This window comes from Physeter macrocephalus, chromosome 16 (genome assembly GCF_002837175.3).
Source record: "Physeter macrocephalus isolate SW-GA chromosome 16, ASM283717v5, whole genome shotgun sequence".
Lineage (NCBI taxonomy): Eukaryota > Metazoa > Chordata > Mammalia > Artiodactyla > Physeteridae > Physeter > Physeter macrocephalus.
In genome coordinates this window covers 103,450,926-103,473,420 of record NC_041229.1, presented here as the reverse complement: position 1 = coordinate 103,473,420, position 22,495 = coordinate 103,450,926, and the positions used below count along the sequence as shown (strand labels likewise).

At 59.8% G+C, this 22,495-nt stretch overlaps 2 protein-coding genes across 2 annotated transcripts in view; both read right to left on the bottom strand.

Moving 5' to 3' along the window:
• Positions 1-368: 368 nt before the first annotated feature.
• RHOD (ras homolog family member D) lies at positions 369-11,402 on the bottom strand. The gene is made up of 3 exons (XM_055078666.1): positions 11,213-11,402; positions 5,015-5,149; positions 369-998 (listed from the first exon to the last, which is right to left on the bottom strand). The coding sequence occupies exons 1-3, from the start codon at positions 11,342-11,344 to the stop codon at positions 831-833; spliced, it is 435 nt and encodes a 144-aa protein (XP_054934641.1). The 5' UTR covers positions 11,345-11,402; the 3' UTR covers positions 369-830.
• A 7,926-nt stretch (positions 11,403-19,328) lies between these two features.
• SYT12 (synaptotagmin 12) overlaps positions 19,329-22,495 on the bottom strand; it is a 14,475-nt gene continuing 11,308 nt past the window's right edge. The window contains exons 5-7 of the mRNA XM_028501642.1: positions 21,854-21,974; positions 20,854-20,987; positions 19,329-19,502 (exon numbers count right to left, since the gene is read on the bottom strand). Coding sequence (XP_028357443.1) covers positions 19,329-19,502; positions 20,854-20,987; positions 21,854-21,974 — 429 coding nt within the window. The remainder of the gene's footprint in view (positions 19,503-20,853; positions 20,988-21,853; positions 21,975-22,495) is intronic.

The following is a 22,495-nucleotide window of genomic DNA, read 5'->3' as shown; positions in this document are numbered from 1 at the left end:
TCCCGGACCGGGGCACGAACCCGCGTCCCCTGCATCGGCAAGCGGACTCTCAACCACTGCGCCACCAGGGAAGCCCGCTTGTGAACCTTTTGTGAGCACTTACTGTGTGCCAGGCACCTGCTAAGTTCTTCGCAGGTGTCTCATGATGCTCTTACTCATCCCAAAGCTCCATGAGGTCAGCTGTGATTGGTCCCATTTCACAGATGAGAGGCCCAGAGAGTTCAAGGAACTTGCCCAGGGTTCTAAAGTGAGAAAGCTGGGTTTGGATCCAGGTAGTTACACTGGATCCAGTGCCTACGTGGGGTGTGCTCTTATCCACCACGGAACGTGTGTGTAAAGGCATTTCGAAACAAGAGGTGTGACGCAACTGACAAGTGATGTCATTTTAGTGTTACAGTTACCACTGGGATGGGCAGGGCGAAGGGGGCGGGGCAGGGTGTGAGTTCTGGCTGGAGGGTCCTAGCACCACCGGGTCCTGAAGGTGCAGCCCCGGGAAGAGCCACGAGGTGGCGCCAGGCTGCACAGGCTGCTCCAGGATGTGTAGTCCAGGGCTGGGAGCTGGGAGTGATTCCAGGGGTCTCCAGGCCTAGCCCTCCACAGGGCTGGTGAGCCCGGAACCCCCTTCCTCAGGCCTCAGAGGGGTTCCTCTCCAGTCCAGGGATACCAGCGCCAGGGTCAGGGTCCCGGCCTCGGAGGTGCACATCCGTTTGAGGTACAGTTCGGTGGTCACAGCCTGGGGACTAGGTCCAGCTCAGCCAACTGGCCAGAAGGTCAGCGCCCAGCTCCTTCCTGTGCTGCTGGTGTGGTCAGGGAAGGAGCGCCCCAGGCCATCAGGTCGCCACACAACAGCTCTGGGTCATCCGCCTCCAGCAGTTGCGACGGCGGCTGCTGAGGGCCACCTTGGCCGCCTCCTGGAAGATGGTGTGGACATTCTCCTGGAGCAGAGCCGAGCACTCGAGGTAGGCCACGGCGCCCACGGCCCGAGCCATCTCCTGGCCCTAACAGGGAGAGGGGATGGGGCCGCTGTCAGGTGGGTGCCGCTGGGGCCTCACGTCCAGCCAACCCCCAGCCCCCTTGGCCATCCTAGGTGCGTCTTCCTAGGACACCCACAGCTCCTGTCCCCTGGCCTGACCAAGCCCATCGATGGCTTCATCGGCTTTCCTGCCTCAGTTCCCGGCTGGGTCTCTGCCTCTCGAGGCATCAACTAATTAACTTCCCGGCCTGACCCAGGCATGCTGCAGAGAGGGACCTGCGGACTGAAGACCTGGGGGTCCCCCCCAGCTGTGAAGCGGGTAGGCAGGACCATCTGATGTGCACCACACTCACTCACTCTCCATCCCACAGCTGGAAACTTCCAAGCCCGGCAGTTCTTGACCATGACTGCCTCCAAAACAACCCCTACCCTGACCCGCACCCTGCGGGTGCCAGATGTCTGGTGCTGCTGAGAGGCTGGGCCGGAGCAGCGTTACCCCGGGGGTTTCCTCTCCTGGCACCCCTACCCCCGTGCCCTGGGCTGGGTTTCCTACCCTGTGGTAGGTCACAGGTTCCAACCTATTTTTCCGCAGCTTCTTCACCAGCAACTTGTCCTTGCGCAGGTCAGTCTTGCAGCCCACGACGATGATGGGCACCCCCTTGCAGAAGTGATTCACCTCCGGGTACCACTGTGGGGAGGGAGGTGGTGAGGGGGTGTGCGTGAGCCATCAGGGGAGTGGGCCGCTCTCCTGCCCTCCAGGTAGACCCCCACAACAATAATCAGCAAAGCCAGTTTAGGGAGAACTACTCTGTGCCAGGCTAAGACTTTACATGTAGCGAACACATTAACCCCCCAAGTCCCTATGAAGCAAGTTCGATCACCAATCCCATTGTACCGAGGCACTAACTGAGGCTCAGAGAGGTTATATAACTTGGCCTTGGTCACACAACTGGAAGTGGCAGAATTTGAACCCGGGGGTGGCACCCAGAGCCCGGTTCCCACCTGCTGTAGAATCCTACCTCTGCAAGGTAAGGGGTCCCATGACCATCTCCCCAACAGGGTAAAATATATAAAGAAATCAGTGAGGCTTTAAAACTAAAGCAGCTCACAAAATGGTTGCAGCAGCTGTTTGCCTGTTGGAGGGGGCACTCCTGTCCCGTGTCAGCTGCTCTTTGGAATGTGGCTCCAGGGCCTGGTTATTTCAGTCTGGACTATAACCTGGGAGCCTGGAATCCAGGCTTTAGATCTCTAGCAGCGCCCGCCTGCTCAGTTTCAGGAAAAATTGACATCAAACCGTCTGGCTTCTGGAGCCAGATGGGGCCTGTGTGCGGTCCCAGCAAATCCTCCCCTCCACAAAACTGCCCTTGAAAAGGGTCTCCTCCCTGACTCCTCTTTGCTAAACGCAACAGGGAATCCTCAGACCTCATCCTACCTGAGCCCTGACATCAGCGATCACCCCCTCCTCTGAAACCTGGCCTGTGCTTCACCCCAGGGCTGCACTCTCCGGGTTGACCTCAGGTCTCCAGGTGACAGCCCCCCTCTCCCCCAAGCCTAGTCCACAGCTCTTCCCCACCAGCAACTCCTAAATGGATCTGCCCAGCCCTGCCCCCTCCCAGGAACTGCAGCCTCAGACTTCTGCCTGCCTGCCTGACCCTCCACTGGGATGCCCAACGGGCCTCCATCGCCCACCTCCCTGCCCCCAGCTTGCTCCTTCTCATCTTGGGAAATGGCAAGTCCACCTTCCAGGTGCTCTGATCAAATGTCTCTCTCCCACCCATGTCCAATCCATCTGCAAACGCTGACGGTTGGGTTCTGCCTTCCGAACAGATTCACTACCCGCTGGCCTCTCACCACCGCCCCTGCAGGCACCCCGGTCCCAGCCACCACTTGTCTGGTCCTTGGTGCCTAGAACAGTACCCGGCACACAGTAAGTTCTCGATAAATGCTGCCATCATCGTCGTGGTTACGCTTACTAATGCTGTCACTGGCTGTGCTCTGAGGAACCCTGGAGCATGCCATTCACACGTGCATGGAGGCCCTGGCAGCAGTGGGGGCGGGGCTGTGGCTGCTGGGTAGGAGCAGAGGACCTACCTCACGGGACCGTTTCCCTGACACCTGTGTGCAGCCTCAGGAGCCTCTGAGATAACTGGGGGACATCCTGGGAGGCCGCTGGGAGCCAGCAGTCACACTGACGGAGGCTGAGAGCTGCTGGAAACTGATGGCTCGTGTGACCTTGGGCGGGCCCAGGCTGGGGAGATGCAGGGGCGTCTGGGTCGCCCAGCATCTTCAGGCAGGGTCACGGTAGAAAGAGCCACAGCGTTCTGAGTCTGCAGTATGGGGCAGACAAGGAGCACTGGACCGGGAGTCAGAGGGCCAGTCCAGACCCTGCCACCGAATCCCTGTGGGACCCTGGCTAAGTCTCTCTAGGCCTCAGTTTCCCCATATTTATGCCAAAGGCACTGGACCCGAAGTCATCCAGGGCCTGCCGAGCTCTGACAGTCTGCTGGGTCAAGGGCAGGGGTGGGGCAGAGTGGTCCGGCTGTGGGGCTGTGCCTCTCTGCCCGCCGCCTGCTGTACCCACCCGGTTAGAGATGTTGTCAGAGCTGTGTGGGCTGGTGACGTCAAAGCAGAGGAGCAGGACGCTGGCGTCAGGGTAGAACAGGGGCCGCAGGCGGTCGTAGTCGACTTGCCCTGGGTAGGAGGGGGGTGGTCACTCCCTCCAGATCTCCTGCCCATTGTCAGCACCTCCCCAGCGCCAGGGAGGTCACCCTAGCCAAGAGCAGGGGCGGGTGTGGGTGGGGATGATCTGGACCAGGGCCGAGATCTGCGCCTCAGGATCCAACACGCGAATGGCCCCCCCGGGGCTGTGTTCCCCTGGCTGGCCTGTGGGACGTGCCAGCCCTGGCCTGGGCGAGACCACTGCTGAGAGAGCCCTGTTCTGGAAGGAGTGGGGGATGTCTGAGGCCTTTGCCCTGGACTTGGGCGGGGATGGGGGATGAGGAGAAAAAGGCAGGCACGACCTGGGCAAAGATATCACAGCCCAACCAAGGTAAGGGGGCTGCTGGGATTCCCGGAGTTTAGCTTTGAGTTCTGATGTAGATTTGACCCTGAACCCTCTTGTGGGCTAGGTCAGGAGGCTAGAGGGCAGAGGTCACGTTCAAACAGATCTTAAAGAAGCTAAAGCCAGGGTGGACCGCTCAGGAGGCCAGAAACAGTCCAGCCCTTGAGAGCTAAGAGCTCCGATTCATCTCCAGGACATGGTGGGCTGCTCTGGGCTGGGGAAGCAGCAGACACAGGTGCCGAAGCGAGGAGGGTTCAGGCTCCCGGGGGCCCTAATCCTGGCCAACACCTGTTCCCTGGAGACTGGCTGGCCTCCCCGGTTCGGAAGGAAGGGAGTGGGGCCCTTGCTCCCACTCTGCCCCTGCCCCAGCCTGGCACCCACCTGCTGTGTCCCAGATTTGGAGGTGACTCGAGGTAGGCCACGGCGCCCACGGCCCGAGCCATCTCCTGGCCCTAACAGGGAGAGGGGATGGGGCCGCTGTCAGGTGGGTGCCGCTGGGGCCTCACGTCCAGCCAACCCCCAGCCCCCTTGGCCATCCTAGGTGCGTCTTCCTAGGACACCCACAGCTCCTGTCCCCTGGCCTGACCAAGCCCATCGATGGCTTCATCGGCTTTCCTGCCTCAGTTCCCGGCTGGGTCTCTGCCTCTCGAGGCATCAACTAATTAACTTCCCGGCCTGACCCAGGCATGCTGCAGAGAGGGACCTGCGGACTGAAGACCTGGGGGTCCCCCCCAGCTGTGAAGCGGGTAGGCAGGACCATCTGATGTGCACCACACTCACTCACTCTCCATCCCACAGCTGGAAACTTCCAAGCCCGGCAGTTCTTGACCATGACTGCCTCCAAAACAACCCCTACCCTGACCCGCACCCTGCGGGTGCCAGATGTCTGGTGCTGCTGAGAGGCTGGGCCGGAGCAGCGTTACCCCGGGGGTTTCCTCTCCTGGCACCCCTACCCCCGTGCCCTGGGCTGGGTTTCCTACCCTGTGGTAGGTCACAGGTTCCAACCTATTTTTCCGCAGCTTCTTCACCAGCAACTTGTCCTTGCGCAGGTCAGTCTTGCAGCCCACGACGATGATGGGCACCCCCTTGCAGAAGTGATTCACCTCCGGGTACCACTGTGGGGAGGGAGGTGGTGAGGGGGTGTGTGTGAGCCATCAGGGGAGTGGGCCGCTCTCCTGCCCTCCAGGTAGACCCCCACAACAATAATCAGCAAAGCCAGTTTAGGGAGAACTACTCTGTGCCAGGCTAAGACTTTACATGTAGCGAACACATTAACCCCCCAAGTCCCTATGAAGCAAGTTCGATCACCAATCCCATTGTACCGAGGCACTAACTGAGGCTCAGAGAGGTTATATAACTTGGCCTTGGTCACACAACTGGAAGTGGCAGAATTTGAACCCGGGGGTGGCACCCAGAGCCCGGTTCCCACCTGCTGTAGAATCCTACCTCTGCAAGGTAAGGGGTCCCATGACCATCTCCCCAACAGGGTAAAATATATAAAGAAATCAGTGAGGCTTTAAAACTAAAGCAGCTCACAAAATGGTTGCAGCAGCTGTTTGCCTGTTGGAGGGGGCACTCCTGTCCCGTGTCAGCTGCTCTTTGGAATGTGGCTCCAGGGCCTGGTTATTTCAGTCTGGACTATAACCTGGGAGCCTGGAATCCAGGCTTTAGATCTCTAGCAGCGCCCGCCTGCTCAGTTTCAGGAAAAATTGACATCAAACCGTCTGGCTTCTGGAGCCAGATGGGGCCTGTGTGCGGTCCCAGCAAATCCTCCCCTCCACAAAACTGCCCTTGAAAAGGGTCTCCTCCCTGACTCCTCTTTGCTAAACGCAACAGGGAATCCTCAGACCTCATCCTACCTGAGCCCTGACATCAGCGATCACCCCCTCCTCTGAAACCTGGCCTGTGCTTCACCCCAGGGCTGCACTCTCCGGGTTGACCTCAGGTCTCCAGGTGACAGCCCCCCTCTCCCCCAAGCCTAGTCCACAGCTCTTCCCCACCAGCAACTCCTAAATGGATCTGCCCAGCCCTGCCCCCTCCCAGGAACTGCAGCCTCAGACTTCTGCCTGCCTGCCTGACCCTCCACTGGGATGCCCAACGGGCCTCCATCGCCCACCTCCCTGCCCCCAGCTTGCTCCTTCTCATCTTGGGAAATGGCAAGTCCACCTTCCAGGTGCTCTGATCAAATGTCTCTCTCCCACCCATGTCCAATCCATCTGCAAACGCTGACGGTTGGGTTCTGCCTTCCGAACAGATTCACTACCCGCTGGCCTCTCACCACCGCCCCTGCAGGCACCCCGGTCCCAGCCACCACTTGTCTGGTCCTTGGTGCCTAGAACAGTACCCGGCACACAGTAAGTTCTCGATAAATGCTGCCATCATCGTCGTGGTTACGCTTACTAATGCTGTCACTGGCTGTGCTCTGAGGAACCCTGGAGCATGCCATTCACACGTGCATGGAGGCCCTGGCAGCAGTGGGGGCGGGGCTGTGGCTGCTGGGTAGGAGCAGAGGACCTACCTCACGGGACCGTTTCCCTGACACCTGTGTGCAGCCTCAGGAGCCTCTGAGATAACTGGGGGACATCCTGGGAGGCCGCTGGGAGCCAGCAGTCACACTGACGGAGGCTGAGAGCTGCTGGAAACTGATGGCTCGTGTGACCTTGGGCGGGCCCAGGCTGGGGAGATGCAGGGGCGTCTGGGTCGCCCAGCATCTTCAGGCAGGGTCACGGTAGAAAGAGCCACAGCGTTCTGAGTCTGCAGTATGGGGCAGACAAGGAGCACTGGACCGGGAGTCAGAGGGCCAGTCCAGACCCTGCCACCGAATCCCTGTGGGACCCTGGCTAAGTCTCTCTAGGCCTCAGTTTCCCCATATTTATGCCAAAGGCACTGGACCCGAAGTCATCCAGGGCCTGCCGAGCTCTGACAGTCTGCTGGGTCAAGGGCAGGGGTGGGGCAGAGTGGTCCGGCTGTGGGGCTGTGCCTCTCTGCCCGCCGCCTGCTGTACCCACCCGGTTAGAGATGTTGTCAGAGCTGTGTGGGCTGGTGACGTCAAAGCAGAGGAGCAGGACGCTGGCGTCAGGGTAGAACAGGGGCCGCAGGCGGTCGTAGTCGACTTGCCCTGGGTAGGAGGGGGGTGGTCACTCCCTCCAGATCTCCTGCCCATTGTCAGCACCTCCCCAGCGCCAGGGAGGTCACCCTAGCCAAGAGCAGGGGCGGGTGTGGGTGGGGATGATCTGGACCAGGGCCGAGATCTGCGCCTCAGGATCCAACACGCGAATGGCCCCCCCGGGGCTGTGTTCCCCTGGCTGGCCTGTGGGACGTGCCAGCCCTGGCCTGGGCGAGACCACTGCTGAGAGAGCCCTGTTCTGGAAGGAGTGGGGGATGTCTGAGGCCTTTGCCCTGGACTTGGGCGGGGATGGGGGATGAGGAGAAAAAGGCAGGCACGACCTGGGCAAAGATATCACAGCCCAACCAAGGTAAGGGGGCTGCTGGGATTCCCGGAGTTTAGCTTTGAGTTCTGATGTAGATTTGACTCTGAACCCTCTTGTGGGCTAGGTCAGGAGGCTAGAGGGCAGAGGTCATGTTCAAACAGATCTTAAAGAAGCTAAAGCCAGGGTGGACCGCTCAGGAGGCCAGAAACAGTCCAGCCCTTGAGAGCTAAGAGCTCCGATTCATCTCCAGGACATGGTGGGCTGCTCTGGGCTGGGGAAGCAGCAGACACAGGTGCCGAAGCGAGGAGGGTTCAGGCTCCCGGGGGCCCTAATCCTGGCCAACACCTGTTCCCTGGAGACTGGCTGGCCTCCCCGGTTCGGAAGGAAGGGAGTGGGGCCCTTGCTCCCACTCTGCCCCTGCCCCAGCCTGGCACCCACCTGCTGTGTCCCAGATTTGGAGGTGCACGGGTTTGCCCTTCACGTGCAGATTCACGGTGAGCTGCTCGAATGCCGTGGGGGTGTAGCTCTGAGGAAGAAGGGGTCAAGGGGGCAGCTGAGAAGGCAGCATCTGAAGCGGGTGGTCGCGGTGCCCAGGCCAGAGCCCAGGAGTGTCCGTGGCACTGCCGCTCTTTGGAGTAGTTTGGAGCAGAGTGGAGTAATTTCTGGAGGGGAGTCGGCCAGTGGGTGGAGGCCTAGAGCTGCCACTCTGTAGCTGTGCACCCTCCCAAGGCACTGAGCCTCCCTGGCCTCCTCTGCGCCTAAAAAGTGGGTCTATTAAAGCCCCCAGCGCAGCACGTTGCTGAAAGGATTCAAGGAGGCGCTTCATGTGGAGCCCTGAGCACAGGGCCTGGTAGAAAATAAGCACTCTACACGTGCCAGGACTGTTATTTTTATCTCTGTCCTCGTCCAGACTGTCCCATTTCTGAGCCTTCCTTCCTGCCGTCCCCTCCTCCTGGAATGACATTAACCTATGTTTGCTCATTCACTCACTCACTCACTCATTCATTCATTCATGAGCACCTTCTCTGGATCCGATTCTGGACACCTGGGAGCAACTGATAAAGACTCATTGCCTGCCCTGGGGAGCTCCTAGCTTTCGAGGGTCCCTCCTTTGCCTCTCAACCTTTCACAATCCAACCGGGATGCCCCTGTTTCTGTCTCTCTTACCTGCCCTGCCTGGCCCCAGGGGGAGGTCACCCAGGCCAGAGGCCCCTCCACCCCGGGCCTGCTGAGCCTGAGCTCACCCCCTCTCCACAAAGGCGGGATGAATGGAAGCAGGACGGGCTTTTACACACGTGCAGGAATGAAAGGGGGGAGCTTTTACAGACGGGGTCTGAGCAACAGCGGAGAAGGTTTTCAAAACCCTGCCACGACACAAGCCCTTTGCACCAAGGGGCGTGCTGGACCGCCTGCATCTTGGGTGCCCAGGCCTCGCTCCCTTGCTCAGGGCTGGGTGGGGTAACCACAGACCGGGGGACACTGTGGGGCCCTGTGCCCTGAGGCAAGACTCTTCTCTCTGGCCTCAGTTTTCCCATCTGTAAAATGAAGGCCTTGCCAGCTCTCAGACCTTGTGTTTCTTTTCAATGAAGAGGTCTCTTGGGAATTCCCTGGCTGTCCAGTGGTTAGGACCCTGTGCTTTCTGTGCTGGGGCCTGGGTTCGAAACCTGGTCGGGGAACTAAGATCCCGCAAGCCGGGAGGTGCCCAGATAAATAAATAAATAGATAAATAAATAAATAAATAGATAGATAGATAAATAAATAAATGGAGAGGTGTCTCTTGTGCCTGGAGGCAGACAGGTCCCAGGAAATCAGGGTGCCCAAACAGGAAAGGAACTCAGACAAGGCAGGTCCAGCCCTCTGGTGACAGGTATGTTCTCCTTTTCCTTTCAGAGTGTCCTTCACCATGCACTGTCCGGACTTCCCTGGTGGCGCAGTGGTTAAGAATCCGCCTGCCAATGCAGGGGACACGGGTTCGAGCCCTGGTCCGGGAAGATCCCACATGCCGCGGAGCAACTAAGCCCGTGCGCCACAACTACTGAGCCTGCTCTCTAGAGCCCGTGAGCCACGACTACTGAAGCCCGTGCGCCTAGAGACCGTGCTCCGCAACAAGAGAAGCCACCTCCAGGAGAAGCCCGTGCACCACAACGAAGAGTAGCCCCTCGCTGCAACTAGAGAAAGCCTGCGTGCAGCAACAGAGACCCAACGCAGCCAAAAATAATAATAATAAATAAATTAATTAATTTTTAAAAAATTGTGTAAAACACACGCTGTCCATCAACTGTGAGATGCCCATTTCCGCACTGTAACCTCTCTGCAATTGGGATGGGTCTCACTCTCAAGGCCGTCTCAGAGCCCAGGACAGCGGTGGTGAGGGACCACCCCTCCCAGCACTGCTCCTGGGCCCCGGCTGGCCTAGCCTCTCTGTGGCACTCTGTGGTACTCCCCACACTGCCATAATTGTTGGGTTCTAACAGGCAGCATCTGGGGGCCTGGAAACACATCCCTCCCCCCAGCTGAAAAAAAATGTGACTGGCCAAAGGATGTGACATCAGCTCCAAAAACCACAAAGCAAGAGTTGGCTCGATGCTGCCACAGTGGAAAGAAAGGCTGACTCTGGGTTAGCAGGCCCGGCCGCTCCTGCCTCCCGCATCCAACCCCCCAGTGCTGTACCACCCCAGGGCTTTGGCGGGGGCTGGGATCAGCAGGCAGGGGGACGTGATGCTGGAAGCAGACCCATGCATGGACTCCCAGGGGAACTGGGCTGAGTGGGGCACGGTGGGTGGGTGTGTCCAGCCCCTGTCCTGGTGCCGGTGAGTTCGCCTGGACAGGCAGTAGGCATGTCGGCGAAGGAGTGACAGTCCACATGCTCAGGCGTCAAGGACATGGCAGGTACAACTCGGGGCCGTCTCTCAGCCTTACCTTCCACCTCACCACCACCCTCGGGTCTCTCCACCCGGCCACATGCTCAGGCGTCAAGGACATGGCAGGTACAACTCGGGGCCGTCTCTCAGCCTTACCTTCCACCTCACCACCACCCTCGGGTCTCACCACCACCCTCGGGTCTCTCCACCCGGCGAGGTCGAGTGAGGGGTCGGAGGCTCACAGAGGCTGAGCAAAGTACTGAGGGCCCCAGAGTTTGTTGGAGGAGACTGAGGTGCTAACCCAGCTGTCTGAGCGGCTGGTGTGCTCTTACCCTCCAAGGCTGAGCCCACGGGACATCCACTGTAGGGGCAAGAGCTGGGGGAAGACACGATGTCTCCCAAGAAAAACGCTGGCCACTTTTCAGTGAGTCCTTCCTGTTGCAGCTCAGAGCTGAGCCCCTGACCTGTATGAACTCTCTCATCACTGCGACCCGGGGAGGTGGGCACCACCGTTATTCCTATTACGCAGTTAAGGAAACAGGCACCGAGAGGGTAAGCGGCTGGCCCCAGGGCGCACAGCGGTAAGTCGCAAAGCCGCGATTCGAAGCCAAGGCTGTCCGTCCCACTTAGCCATGCTGTGCCACCAAGTGCTCTCGTAGGACCCGCTACGTTCCCCAGGCTGCCTAAGTCAGTCCGCGGGACACCTCCCCCAGGTAGGTGGCATTCTTGGCACTTGACAGGCGATGCCACTCCCGCGGGCAAGGTGAGAACTGCCTTCGACCCCACGCTCTGCGGGGAGGCAGAACGGGCGCACGTCCCTCCCGGGCTGGGGAAGGATGCACCCAGGCCGCGGCGCCCCGCCGCGCCCGAGGGGCTGGCAACTCACCTCGGGGAAGGCGCCCTCGGCGAAGACCATCAGCAGCGACGTCTTCCCGCAGCCGCCGTCGCCCACCAGGACCACCTTGACTGACCGCGCGCCGGGCGGCGCCCCCTCGCCCGCGGCCTGGGCCGCCTTCATCGCGGGGCAGCGGAGGGAGGGCCGGGCGCGAGCGGAGCCGCGGCCTCGGGGCCGGTGGGGCAGGAATGTGGAAGGGGCGGGGCGGGGCGCGGCGGGGCGGGGCGGGGCGGGGCGAGGAAGTGCGGGCGGCGGCTGGCGGCTCAGGTGAGGGGCCGGGCGGAATTCCGTGGCCTGGCGCCGGCTCGGCCCTGCCCCTCCCGTCCCAGGTCCCAAGTCCCAGGCGGCCCGAGGAAGACACACCTCTGTGTGGGGCGCTAGGGCACAGGAGGGGGCACCGAGACTCGGCCTCCGTCCTCAGGAGCGCCCCCGGGTCTGATGGGGAGCAGACACGTAGCTGGGCAGTGACGGTGTGGACGGGGAAGGAAGAGCGTCCTGGCCCACTTCCCCGGGAGAAGGGAGGTGGGGGTCAGCCCTGCTGGCCCACCTGCTTGCTGGGGACAGGGACTGGGTACCTGGTGCCCAGTCTAGGCGGGGCACCCAGCAGGAGCTGGTGACTTTTGATGGATGAATGAATGAGTGAATGAATGAATGTGCGTTTCCCCAGAGTTCTGGAGAAGCCCTCCACACCAGGGCCTCCCTGCAGGTGTTTCAGGGCAGGTGGGAAGGGGGTGATCCGGCAGGCCTTTATGCATTAGTCACTGGCACAGCCAGCTGGGCCTACCCTCCCCCAGCCAGCACCGGGAAGTCTCACTACCGGCGGGTCTCACCTCTGCCTCGGTCATGGTCTGGAGAAAGCGATGAAACCTTCCATCTCTCAAGTGCTTAGAGTAGGGTCTGGTACGTGGTTGGTGATGCCATGTGTGAGTGATTCTTATAATTTAACCAACACTGATGGCCCCCTGTGCCCAAGGACCTGGGGACCCTGAACCGTTGAAGTCAAAGTCTCCCACAGCCTAGAATGGGAGACAGGCAGGACATCACTGTGACAAGAGCTACAACAGTCAGGGGGACAGGCAGCGGACGGGAGTCAGGAAGAGGGGCTCCTCACCGGGGTTGGGGGTGGTCAGGAAACCCTTCTGAGAAAAGGGGCCAGAGTCTGCAGGAAAAAGTGAGACACAGTTAGATGGTGGGAGGAAAAAGTGTTCCAAACGGAGGCAACAGCACGTGCAAGGTATGGAGGTAAGGGGGAGGGGGGTATCCTTTGCCAGGGGGTTGGGGAGCGTGGTGTCGTTCTTCCCTGTGATGATGGTGAGGTTGGTTTGGGGAACTGGTGCAGAGGGTGAGGCTGAGGGTTAATTAGGGACTGGAGAGTGGAGCACTTTGGATGCCAGGAATAAAGACAGAATTGAACTGGAAACTCACTGTCACCTGACCTCCCACCCCTGTTAGTAGCCAGGGTCAAAATATGTATTTAAAAAATGGGCACAAGGGCCCCCCAGATCTTGGACTGTTTTCACTGAAGCTCAGACAAACAGAGGGCAGAAGTCTTGGGGTTTCACACCCTTCCCCACACAGGTCATGACATCATTCCTCATGGAGTTCCAAGCCATGCAGGTGAAAAACCACCCTCAGCCCCCTTTAAACCTCACTGTGGCCCAAAGAGGCAGCCAGGGCAAGAGTCACGGCCCCTACTGCACAGAGGCAGAGCCCAGACCCCTGACTCCCATTCCAGGCTCACCCAGGGCCACAGTCAGCAGGCTGAATGAAGCCTCACCTGGATGGAGGGAGTGCCCCAGGACATCCCCACCCTTCAGGCCCCTTCCTCCCCGAAACCACCAAAGGGCTGGGCAGTGACCTGGCACCAAGCTGGGTGTGTAGCCACTGATCAGGACTCCCTGCCCCAAGGAGTGGTGGGGAGGCACCCCATCCCCCAACGATCAGCTGTCAGCCTCGTCATCCCCTAGTCTCTCCACTACTGCTGTCATCCGGCTTTGGGTGGCAAGGCTGGGAAGCAGGTGGGGCCAGACCAGGGGTGGAGGGAGCTGAGAGTCAGACAGGCTTTTGGCCTTGGTTGCTATGGGGATAATCACTCTAATGACACTCCCGATGTGCGTCATGCTTTAGAGTTTCACTGAACATTTCCTAATAGTAACAGCGCCCATTAATGGATTGCCAGCCGTGTGGAGGCACTGTCCCCTAGCAGGTGGGAAGTGTTAGCAGGTGGGAAGTGTTAGCCCTGGTTTACAGATGGGACACTTGAGGCCCAGAGAGGTTTAAGCTCTTGTCTAAGATCCACAGCTAGCAAGAGGCAGAGCTCTGAGTTTGAACCCAGGTCTGGCGACAAAGCTGGGCTGTCTCCCAACATCACACCTCATGTGCATTATTTCATTTAGTGCTCAGACTGTGAGCTGGGCAGAGCGGGAGATCGGGAGCTGAGGCTCAGAGAAAGGCATTGGCTACAGATTTGGGAGCTGAGGCTCAGAGATTTGGGAGCTGAGGCTCAGAGAAAGGCATTGGCTTGTGTCAGGCTAGCACGACCCAGAGCCAGGATTTCAACCCAGGTCTCCTGATGTTAAACCCAGCCTCACTCCCACTCTGTGCTCCTGATTCTGCGAGAGGGAGATTAGTCACTGGGCTGGGGAAATCTGCCTTGGTTGGCAGGGAATTTCTCCAAATCTCAGACATTGCCAGGCCCTGGACGGCACCGTTTTCCTGGAGTTTATTTTGGAGTGGGGAGGCGGCCCAAGCCACAGTCTACCTGGTCAGGGTACTGTTTACTGTCTTACTGTTTTCTATGGCTCCTGGTCACTACCAGCCTGTGGGTGACTCATCCCCTTGAGGCCCCACCAGTCCCAGGTCCAGAGTCCTTCAGCACCCTGCTCAGCGGGTCACTGCCCTGCAGACCCCAGGCCCTCGGCCTGAGGTGGAATCCCCTCCTTCGGATGCAGCTGGCCAGGCAGGATCTTCCAGCCCCCAGCCAAACCTTGAGCACCTCCAGGGTGGGGCCGAGTCCCACCCATCTCTGTATCCCAGACAGGAGTGCCTGCCCCAGGCTGGCATCCAGCTGTGGCTCAGGATGTTATGTCCAGTTCACTGGCTGGACAAACAAGGAAAAGGAAGGAGCAAGGGAAAGAGAAAGGAAGGAAGATGGGCTGCCTCAAAAGCATTTACAAACTGAAGAAATAAAGGAACAACAGTTGCATGGATGAGTGAATTCAGCGAATGACCTGAGTGTCGGGTCAGTAGACAGGTGACCACCCTCCGGCCTCCATCTGCTCCAAGGCCCCCGTGGCCTTGGCCCCTCTGCCCCATTTTCTGACCTCCCACCCCCATTCTCCCTGCGGCCGGAATCCCCTGCTGTCGGAGCCGGGTCTCTGCTGCCCCCGTGTGGCCGCTCTGCTCCCTGCACCGTCATCACCCGGGGCTGCCGGCTCTGCTTCGGGTTCCCGGCTTGGGGTGTGGAGTGTTTACGGATGGCTGAAGGAGTGGAGGGATATGGAGGCACCCTGGAGTTGGTGTCAGAGGGGGTGGAACTTCATAGGCCCAGTCCGTCCCCTTGGGATGCCTTGGAAGGGGACACAGACACTTTGCTCCCGATGCCTCCTGGGATGTCCCCTCCCGATGTCCCCTCCCCTCCCTTTCATCCCAAACACCATATCCCAGAGCTCTGGAACTCCTCCACCCAAAGCCTTGACCTCACGTTCACTGAGCACCCACTGTGTGCCAGTCAGTTGGCATGTGGCATTTAATTCCATCCTGTGAAGTATGTGTAATTCTTATCCTCCTCTGACAAATGAGGAAACTGAGGCACAAAGGGGATAGATAATTTGCCCAGGACCCCACAGCTGATAAGTGGGGGTGTGGGTGTATTTAGAGGTCTTCTTGACTAATACGCTTATTCTTCAGATGGGGAAACAGGCTCTTGAAAGGAAGGAATTGTCACACAGCAAGTAAGCAGCGGACCCAGCCTATGGCAGGTGGAACACAGAAGGGCTTCTTCTCCCAAGTTCCCTTCTGTCTGGCCTCTCCAGACCAACCCAACTCTGGCTGCCATTTAACTGGAGCTCAGGGCTGGGGCCGCAGGCCACTTGTCCCTGTCTCGCCATTATTGTCCCTTCTGGGTGGGATGGGAAGGTTGATAATGGGGTGGGAGGGGGTGGAGAGTGAGGGAGCCCCGTGGCCCAGTCTGAGTGTTCATTTAGTTTTTTGGTCTGTCCCTTCAGGTGTCTGCAGGCATAGACAAGGCAGGAGAGAGGACGTGAAGCTTCGAGCTGCTGTCGCCTCTGGATGCTGCTGTGGTTCATCCTGCTCCTCCCACACGCAGGCCTGGACCGCCACCGCCGCTGTCAGGACAGGGACCTCCATACCTGTCCTCTTGGGTGGGACTCGGCTATTCCTGAGGGCTCCCAGACAGAGGGGGATTGGGACCCTTGAGGCAGGCCCACGGGCCTGGGGCTGGAGGAGCAGGGAGAAGAGCGGGGTGGCAGGGGAGGAAGAGGCAGAAAGAGATGGGAGTACCGTGGTTTGGGCCCTGCTAAAGGCAGCTGCAATGCTCCTCACTGACCAAGAGCAGCACTCGCTGACGTCCCTCGTCATCGCTTCAAAGCAGCTTAGAGTAGCCCCCACCCCTCCCTGCCTCCCTCCCTCCCTCTGACCTCTCCTGCCCAGGGCCTCACTGCCAGCAGGACCAGGACCTTCAGCCTCACCCTGGACATGAAGGGTGAGGCTGCCCTGCCAGCTCAGCCCCTGCCAGCTCAGCCCCACCTGGCCTTTCCAGCCCCAGCTGGCTGCGTGGCTCCCCAGACACCTGTGACACCTTTGCGTAGGCAGTTTCCCTGCCTTGAGGCTGCTCTCCCTCCTCCACCTGCACAGCCCTCGCCACCCAGCGAGGCTGGTGCCACCATCTCCTCCAGGAAGCCTTCCCTGGTTTCCACCCTTCTTGGGCTCCTGTAAGGCCTGTCTCATTGGTTACCTCTGTCTGCCGGGCTCCCGGGTTGAGGGGGGAGTGGTGTTCCACAGAAGCTCTTGCTTCAGGCCCTGTGGTGGGCAGGCCTCCTGAGAATTTCCACCCAGATTCTCCTCCTTCCATGCTTGCTGTGATCTTCCAGGGCAGGGGAGGGGAAAACCAGAACAGCCTGGGATCCAGAGAGGCTTCTCTGCTGCCCCTCAGCCCCACCGTTGAGAAGCTGGAGAAGGCGGCATTGTGGTCTAGTAGTTAAGTCATGAGCTCAGGAGCCAGAAAGCTTGAGCTCAAATCCCAGCTCTGAGATGCTCTGGCTGTGTGATCTTGGGCTAGTTACCTAGCCTCTCTGAGTTTCAGTTTCTACATCTGCAAAAAAGGAGCCCATGAGCTCAGGAGCCAGAAAGCTTGAGCTCAAATCCCAGCTCTGAGATGCTCTCAGGGCAGGGGAGGGGAAAACCAGAACAGCCTGGGATCCAGAGAGGCTTCTCTGCTGCCCCTCAGCCCCACCGTTGAGAAGCTGGAGAAGGCGGCATTGTGGTCTAGAAGTTAAGTCATGAGCTCAGGAGCCAGAAAGCTTGAGCTCAAATCCCAGCTCTGAGATGCTCTGGCTGTGTGATCTTGGGCTAGTTACCTAGCCTCTCTGAGTTTCAGTTTCTACATCTGCAAAAAAGGAGCCAACAACAGACCTACCTCTAAGTCTGCAGGGTTGCAAGCCAGGCCGATGCCTGGCTCACTGAACTCACATGGCCCGTCTCCCCTCCAAGCCTTTCCCCGGGCTCCCTTCTCCCCATCCTCCCCAACTTCAGCAAAGTTGATGCATTGGCCAAGTTTTTGTCCACTCCTGCCCTTTTCTACATGCTGTTCCCACAACCAGGAAGGCTTTTTTGGTCTTACCCCCCATTTCTGGCCTTATCCCTCTTGCCCTGAACACAGCTCAGCGAAACCACTGGGCAGCCTTCCTTGATATTCCCTTCTGCATTCTCCCTGCCAGGCTGGCTCGGGGCCGCTTCTCAGAGCTTCCCCAGCAGCCTCACGGCACGGGTCCTTGTGATGGTCTCCCCAACCAGACAGGGCCCTCCTGCTCCTCCGGGCGCCCAGCAGCAGGGGAAGGCATGCTCAGAGCAACCCGCACCGAGGCCCTGATTTCTGGAGACAAAGGTGATTTGGGGCGAGCAGGGCTCCCCGGAAGCCCCCTCCCTCCTGCCCCAGCTTTATTTTGGTTCTAGAATTATTCCAGTCAGCATACTCGGTCTCCACCACGCCCATCCGGGTGCACAGTCAGCATTTCATGCAGTTAGAGGGAGGGATGGAAGGGGAAGAGAAGGCAGGCGAGTAAATGGCCTGCACAGCAGAGCCACTGGGGTGGCAGGCGGCAGGGGCCCGCCAGCTGCGTGTCCCCGGGGCCTTGGGCTGGCCTGGGCCGCGCAGACCTCCTGGCGCTGGCCACACGGTGGACAGCCTGGCCTTGGGACCGGGCCACAGCTGTGTCAGGTGGGGAGAGCCACCACGCGGCCTCCGGTCCCGAGACCACCCTGGGCTCCCTGACATCACTGGGGGTAACTGAGCCTGGGTCTCCGTAGCCCACCAGGTCCAGAGGCAGCCAGCCTGAGGACCTACCTCTCACCTCCCTACCCCCCATCCCTGTAACCCGGCGGGCACCCCACCCCTCAGCTGCAAGGGGCGCACAGCGGCCTGCTTGTCTGGGGCTGCCTTCGGCGGCTTGGAGCTGCCTCAGTGACACCTAGAAGGCCATGCACGCCTTCCCTCCTGTGGGTGTGTAACAGCCCAGCCCTTGGCTTCTGGGCAGGACTCCTCTGGGGTGCCATTCGCACAAGCCCTCACCGTTGGGACTCCGCTGAAGCCACACCTGCTGGCTTCTTCGCTTGCCCCAAAGCTCCCTCTCTGCCTTACAGGTTTCTCCTGAGGGCTCTCCCCCAATAAACCCCTTGCCTGCGAATCTCGGTGTCTGCTTCTGGAATCGGCCTTGGGCAGCTGGTGTCCTGGGGGTCTGAACCAGGCTCCAGAGCCACCTCCCCGCCTGGCATTCAAGCCTGCCCCCCCCAACTCCATCCTGACCCCCTCAACTTCCCCTCAGGGTCACCGCTCAGGCCGCCCCTTCCTGCAAGGCCCAGCCCAAGGCCTCCTGCTCCACTATGTCCTCCCAGGTGCCTGCTGCCCACAGAGGCCTCTCCCGTGCCCCTCGGCAGTCTGTATTCTGCCGCCCCATTGCCCACCGGCCCCCCAAAGGCTGAGGCATCTCTCTTCCCCGCAGGGCCTGGCCTGGAGGGTCACCGACGAACGCCGTGGAGCCAATGCCTGAACACAAGGACCTGGCTCTGGGACTCTTTGGACCCCTGGGCCTTATAAGGGTTACAGTTCTATTTCATAGAGGATGACCCAGCGTCCCATGTGGCCTGAGGGCCACTGATTGGCCTGGTCCCTCGGTCTCTCCTCCTGCCCAGAGAGAGGCCCTTGTGTCCACGGCAGTAGGGTGAGAACTGCGTTTGCGACGGGGATGCTCTTACCCTGCCATACTGCAGACGGGCCACTGGCCTGGGACACTCGGTTCTTTCCCTGCCCCTCACAGCGTAGCTCCCATCTTGTCCCCCCGCTCCCCGGCCCCAGAGCCCTCCCCAGGTCTATGTGGAGGGGCCGCCATCCGCAAAGAGCAGATCACCAGGGCAAGGGGTTCCTGTCTTCCCGACATCCTAGGGGCTGTGCCTTGTTCGTGTCACCCCAGCCTGTGCCTCGCACAGCACGTGGCCTCCAAGACTCGTGGTCCTTGTGCATGGCCTCCCAGCAGGGATGGGATGTGGGGAGCTCTGAGAGGCCAAGGCCCCCCAAGGCCAAGGGACAGGCCTGTTGGGGAGCTCAAAATGGGAGCACAGTGGGCCAATGCCTGGCTGCCCTCCCTGGGCCCTGGCCCAGCCATGGCTGGTCCTCAGTGCGAGACAACCCCGGGTCCCTAGACATCCAGCCAGGCCTGTTCCTCCACCGCAGCCTGGATAGAGGGACCAAGATGGCTCTTGGGGACTCCACCGGGGGACCCCAGCGTTCATGGTTCCAGCCAGACTACAGAGAAGGGTGTTGGAGCTGAGTTCATGCCGGGCTCCGGCGCCCACCCGGGCCCTGCCCTGGCTGCTAGTTTCGCCGGACAGGGTGCCACATGGACACGGGCCTGCGCAGCGTGGCCAGCATCTGGTTCCAGTGCGTGGTGCCCATGCCGCTGGCCGACGGCCCAATGATGACATGGCCCACGTTGCCCCCACGGCCATCACTGCTGCTCTCAGCTACCGTCACACGGAGAGACAGGTCCTGGGGAGGAAGTGACATGGGTGCTAGGGACCAGGGGCAGTGCCAGGCACGGCCCCCTGAATCCTCACCTCTGACCTGTCTAACCTCACAGCCCAGATGCAAATGCTGGCCTCACCACGTCCTTGCTGCGTGACCTTGGGCAGTGACTTAGGCTCTTCCTACCTCAGTTTCCCCATCTGTAAAATGGTGCTAATCATAGTTCCCACCTGTTCTGGGAACGAAATGAGTTAAAAGGTGTAAAGCACTTAGAGCAGTGCCTGCACACAGTCAGAGCATTATAGATGTCTGTTGTTAATCCTGAGATAATCACATGTTGGACTCATAACAGGAAGGGAAAGAACTTGCTTGACATCAAAGTGGTGAAGCTGAACCTGGAACCCAGCCTGACTTCTCTCCTTCCCCTCCCCCCCTCCCCCCTCCCCCTCCCCTTCCCCCACCTCCGGTCCCAAGAAGTGTCTCACCCTAGGAGGCTGTGGAGTAGAAGTAGTGGCACTAATGAACACCCAGGGAAGCAGGGGGCAGATGCGTGGCCTGTCCCATGAGGGTGGCAAGGCAGGACCAACCAGGGATGCTGAGATGTTTGCCTGGATTACGAACACCCAGAGTGCGGCAGAGTTCTGGGCTTTCAAATTCAGACCGGCTGTCCCAAGAGGGGAGATTAGGGGGTTTCTGTACAGCCCCAGGGCCAAGGGGCAAGTTCTGGCTCAAGGCACATAAGCACTTTCTCACGTGGTCAGGAATGCCCAAGGATGGAAGGAGGGAGTGAGGGAAGGTGGTGAGCTCCCCATCCTCTGAGGCATGCAAGCCGGGCCACTTCTGTGGCCCAGGGCACATCCTCTGCAGTCCTCCCACCCTTGGCCTGTGATACCTGTGCTGGGAGGGGGTCTCCCTGGGGCACGTCGCCTGCTGAAGGCCAGTGGGGGTCTGGGGAGCTCCACAGGGCCTCTGTAGGCAGCACCTTGGGAGATTCAGGACCAGAGCTCTGGGCATTGGGTCGGCCCTGGCTCATCCCTAGTCCTTTGCAGTTCCCTCCACCGGGAACTGTCTTCCCACAGATCTCAGCTGAGCTACCCCCACCTGCAGAGGCCTCCCCTGACTGCCAAGGTCTGGCATGCTCTTAGTGGATGGGGATTGTCTGGAGACTTTCCTGCCTGTCCCTTGTGAGCACCAAGGAAGCAGTGCCCGTATCCCCAGCACCCACCAGAGGGCTGGTACCTAGTAGGTGCTCAATACACGCTTCTCGACTAGAAAGGTGATGCCTTAAGGCAAACCATCACCCCCTGCAGGAGCTCTGAGGAGACAGACTGGAGGGGATAGAGGGGCCCCCACCCGCTGCGCCATCCCCCCTCACCTGGAGCACAATGGCTGGCACTGAGAAGATCATGGCTTCATTGAACACTGGGTTAGGGTCGTCCCTCTTCACAGCCGTCTTCTTTTTGCTCATCTTCCTCCCATCCTGCAGCAGGTACACCTTGACGAAGGGGTCTGTGGGCGGGGAGGGGGGTGGGGGTGAGAGCCAGTGCTACACTCACTTGGCATAGACCTGCCCGGTCACAGCGGCTCACTGGCCACTCTCTCCTGCAGTCCTGCCCTCAGTCCTTTAATGCGTTCCTATTTTACAGATGAGAAAACTGAGGCTCGCGCGCGAGTCGGGAGAAGAGCTGGGCTTGGGACTCAGGCAGCCAGCCCCCCAGCCCGCACGAGTGCTCCCCTCACGTGAGGCTCTGGGGAGCTCAGGAGACCCACCACTTTTCATTCTATAAATGGCCCAAAAGCAGATGTCAGCCCCGAGTCACCCGGCGCCTGCCCGGTGGAGCCTGACTCAAGGACACGCAGCTCTGGAATAACGAGTCGCTGTCTGCTCGTCACTTACCACCCACTGGGTGTCCTTGCTGCACCTGCCTGGACCCGGGTCCCCCAGGATCCCAGTCAGCCTCCTGCAGCCCTCAGTTTTCAGTTACTCAGGGCTGAGGCTCCTGCAGACCTGACGCATCAGGTCCTGCCTGGCACCCACACCATCTCGGTGGCCCTGGTCCCCGTTTGGGATCTGGGATGCAGTCCAGCCTCTGGGAAACGCCTACCTTGTTTTCATACCAATGCCCCAGCCTCCTGCTCTCAGACTCCCATCCCTCCCCAACAGGGGCTCCCTGCCAGCCTCTGTGGTTCCCATGTTTCCCCAGCTAGATTAATCTTCCCACTGGGCATGGCTCCTGAGCCCAGCCAAAGCCAGGGGTGGGGGGCCGGGCACTGTGCCCTACACCTGCTGATGCCTCCAGGTGCCCAGGGCTTAGCAGCTGGGCCACGGCTCCCACCTGCCACACGGAGGAGCCAGGCAGCCAGGAGGGCCTTACCCGCTGTGGTCTTGTCGTTGGTCCAGATGAGATTCTTGGCTTTCACCACGACCACTGTAAGGCGCTCGGCCGTTGGGAGGTAGCTGAGGGACAGCAGGATCTCGCCCACAGCGTCGGCGGCCTGGAGGACAGGCGGATGACTCAGAGGGCTTCTGCCCCTGGACTTGAGGGGCCCAGGGAAAGGCAGAAGCTTCCTTCTCCACTGAGAAGGTGCTGCTCCTGGGGCCCCTTACACCAGGGCACCAGGCTGGTGGGATCGAGAAAGGGACCCCTCCCCTGCTCCTCGGCACCATCCCTGCCTTGTACCGGGTATGGGTCCTGCCTTGGAAGGAAGGCCAGAGGTTGCCTGTCAAATGCAGCAACAAAATGCAGTTATGTTCCCTCATTCCAGACCAGAGAAAACATTCTCTGGTAGTAGCACTTACAGGTCCAGGTGGACTGGAATTAGTAGATCATTTGCTTAAATAACAGTGATACTCCCCAAGCACTGCTACATTTACGACGGGAAACTGCCGCTTGGCCTCTGTCTGAAATAACTCGCTTGAGGGCCAGAGGAGTACGTCCCTAACAGAAGCTCTACAGGAGTAGAGCTTCGTGGCTGAGCAGAATATTTTTTTTTTTTTTTTTTTTTTTTTTTTTTTT

Excerpts from the sequence above, each read along its gene's own strand:
- RHOD (XM_055078666.1), bottom strand. The coding sequence starts at position 11,344 with ATGAAGGCGGCCCAGGCCGCGGGCGAGGGGGCGCCGCCCGGCGCGCGG. Across the intron at positions 5,150-11,212 it reads CCGAGGGCGCCTTCCCCGAG|TGGTACCCGGAGGTGAATCA; the intron begins GTGAGTTGCCAG and ends CCCTCCCCACAG. Across the intron at positions 999-5,014 it reads AACCTGTGACCTACCACAGG|GGCCAGGAGATGGCTCGGGC; the intron begins GTAGGAAACCCA and ends TCTCCCTGTTAG.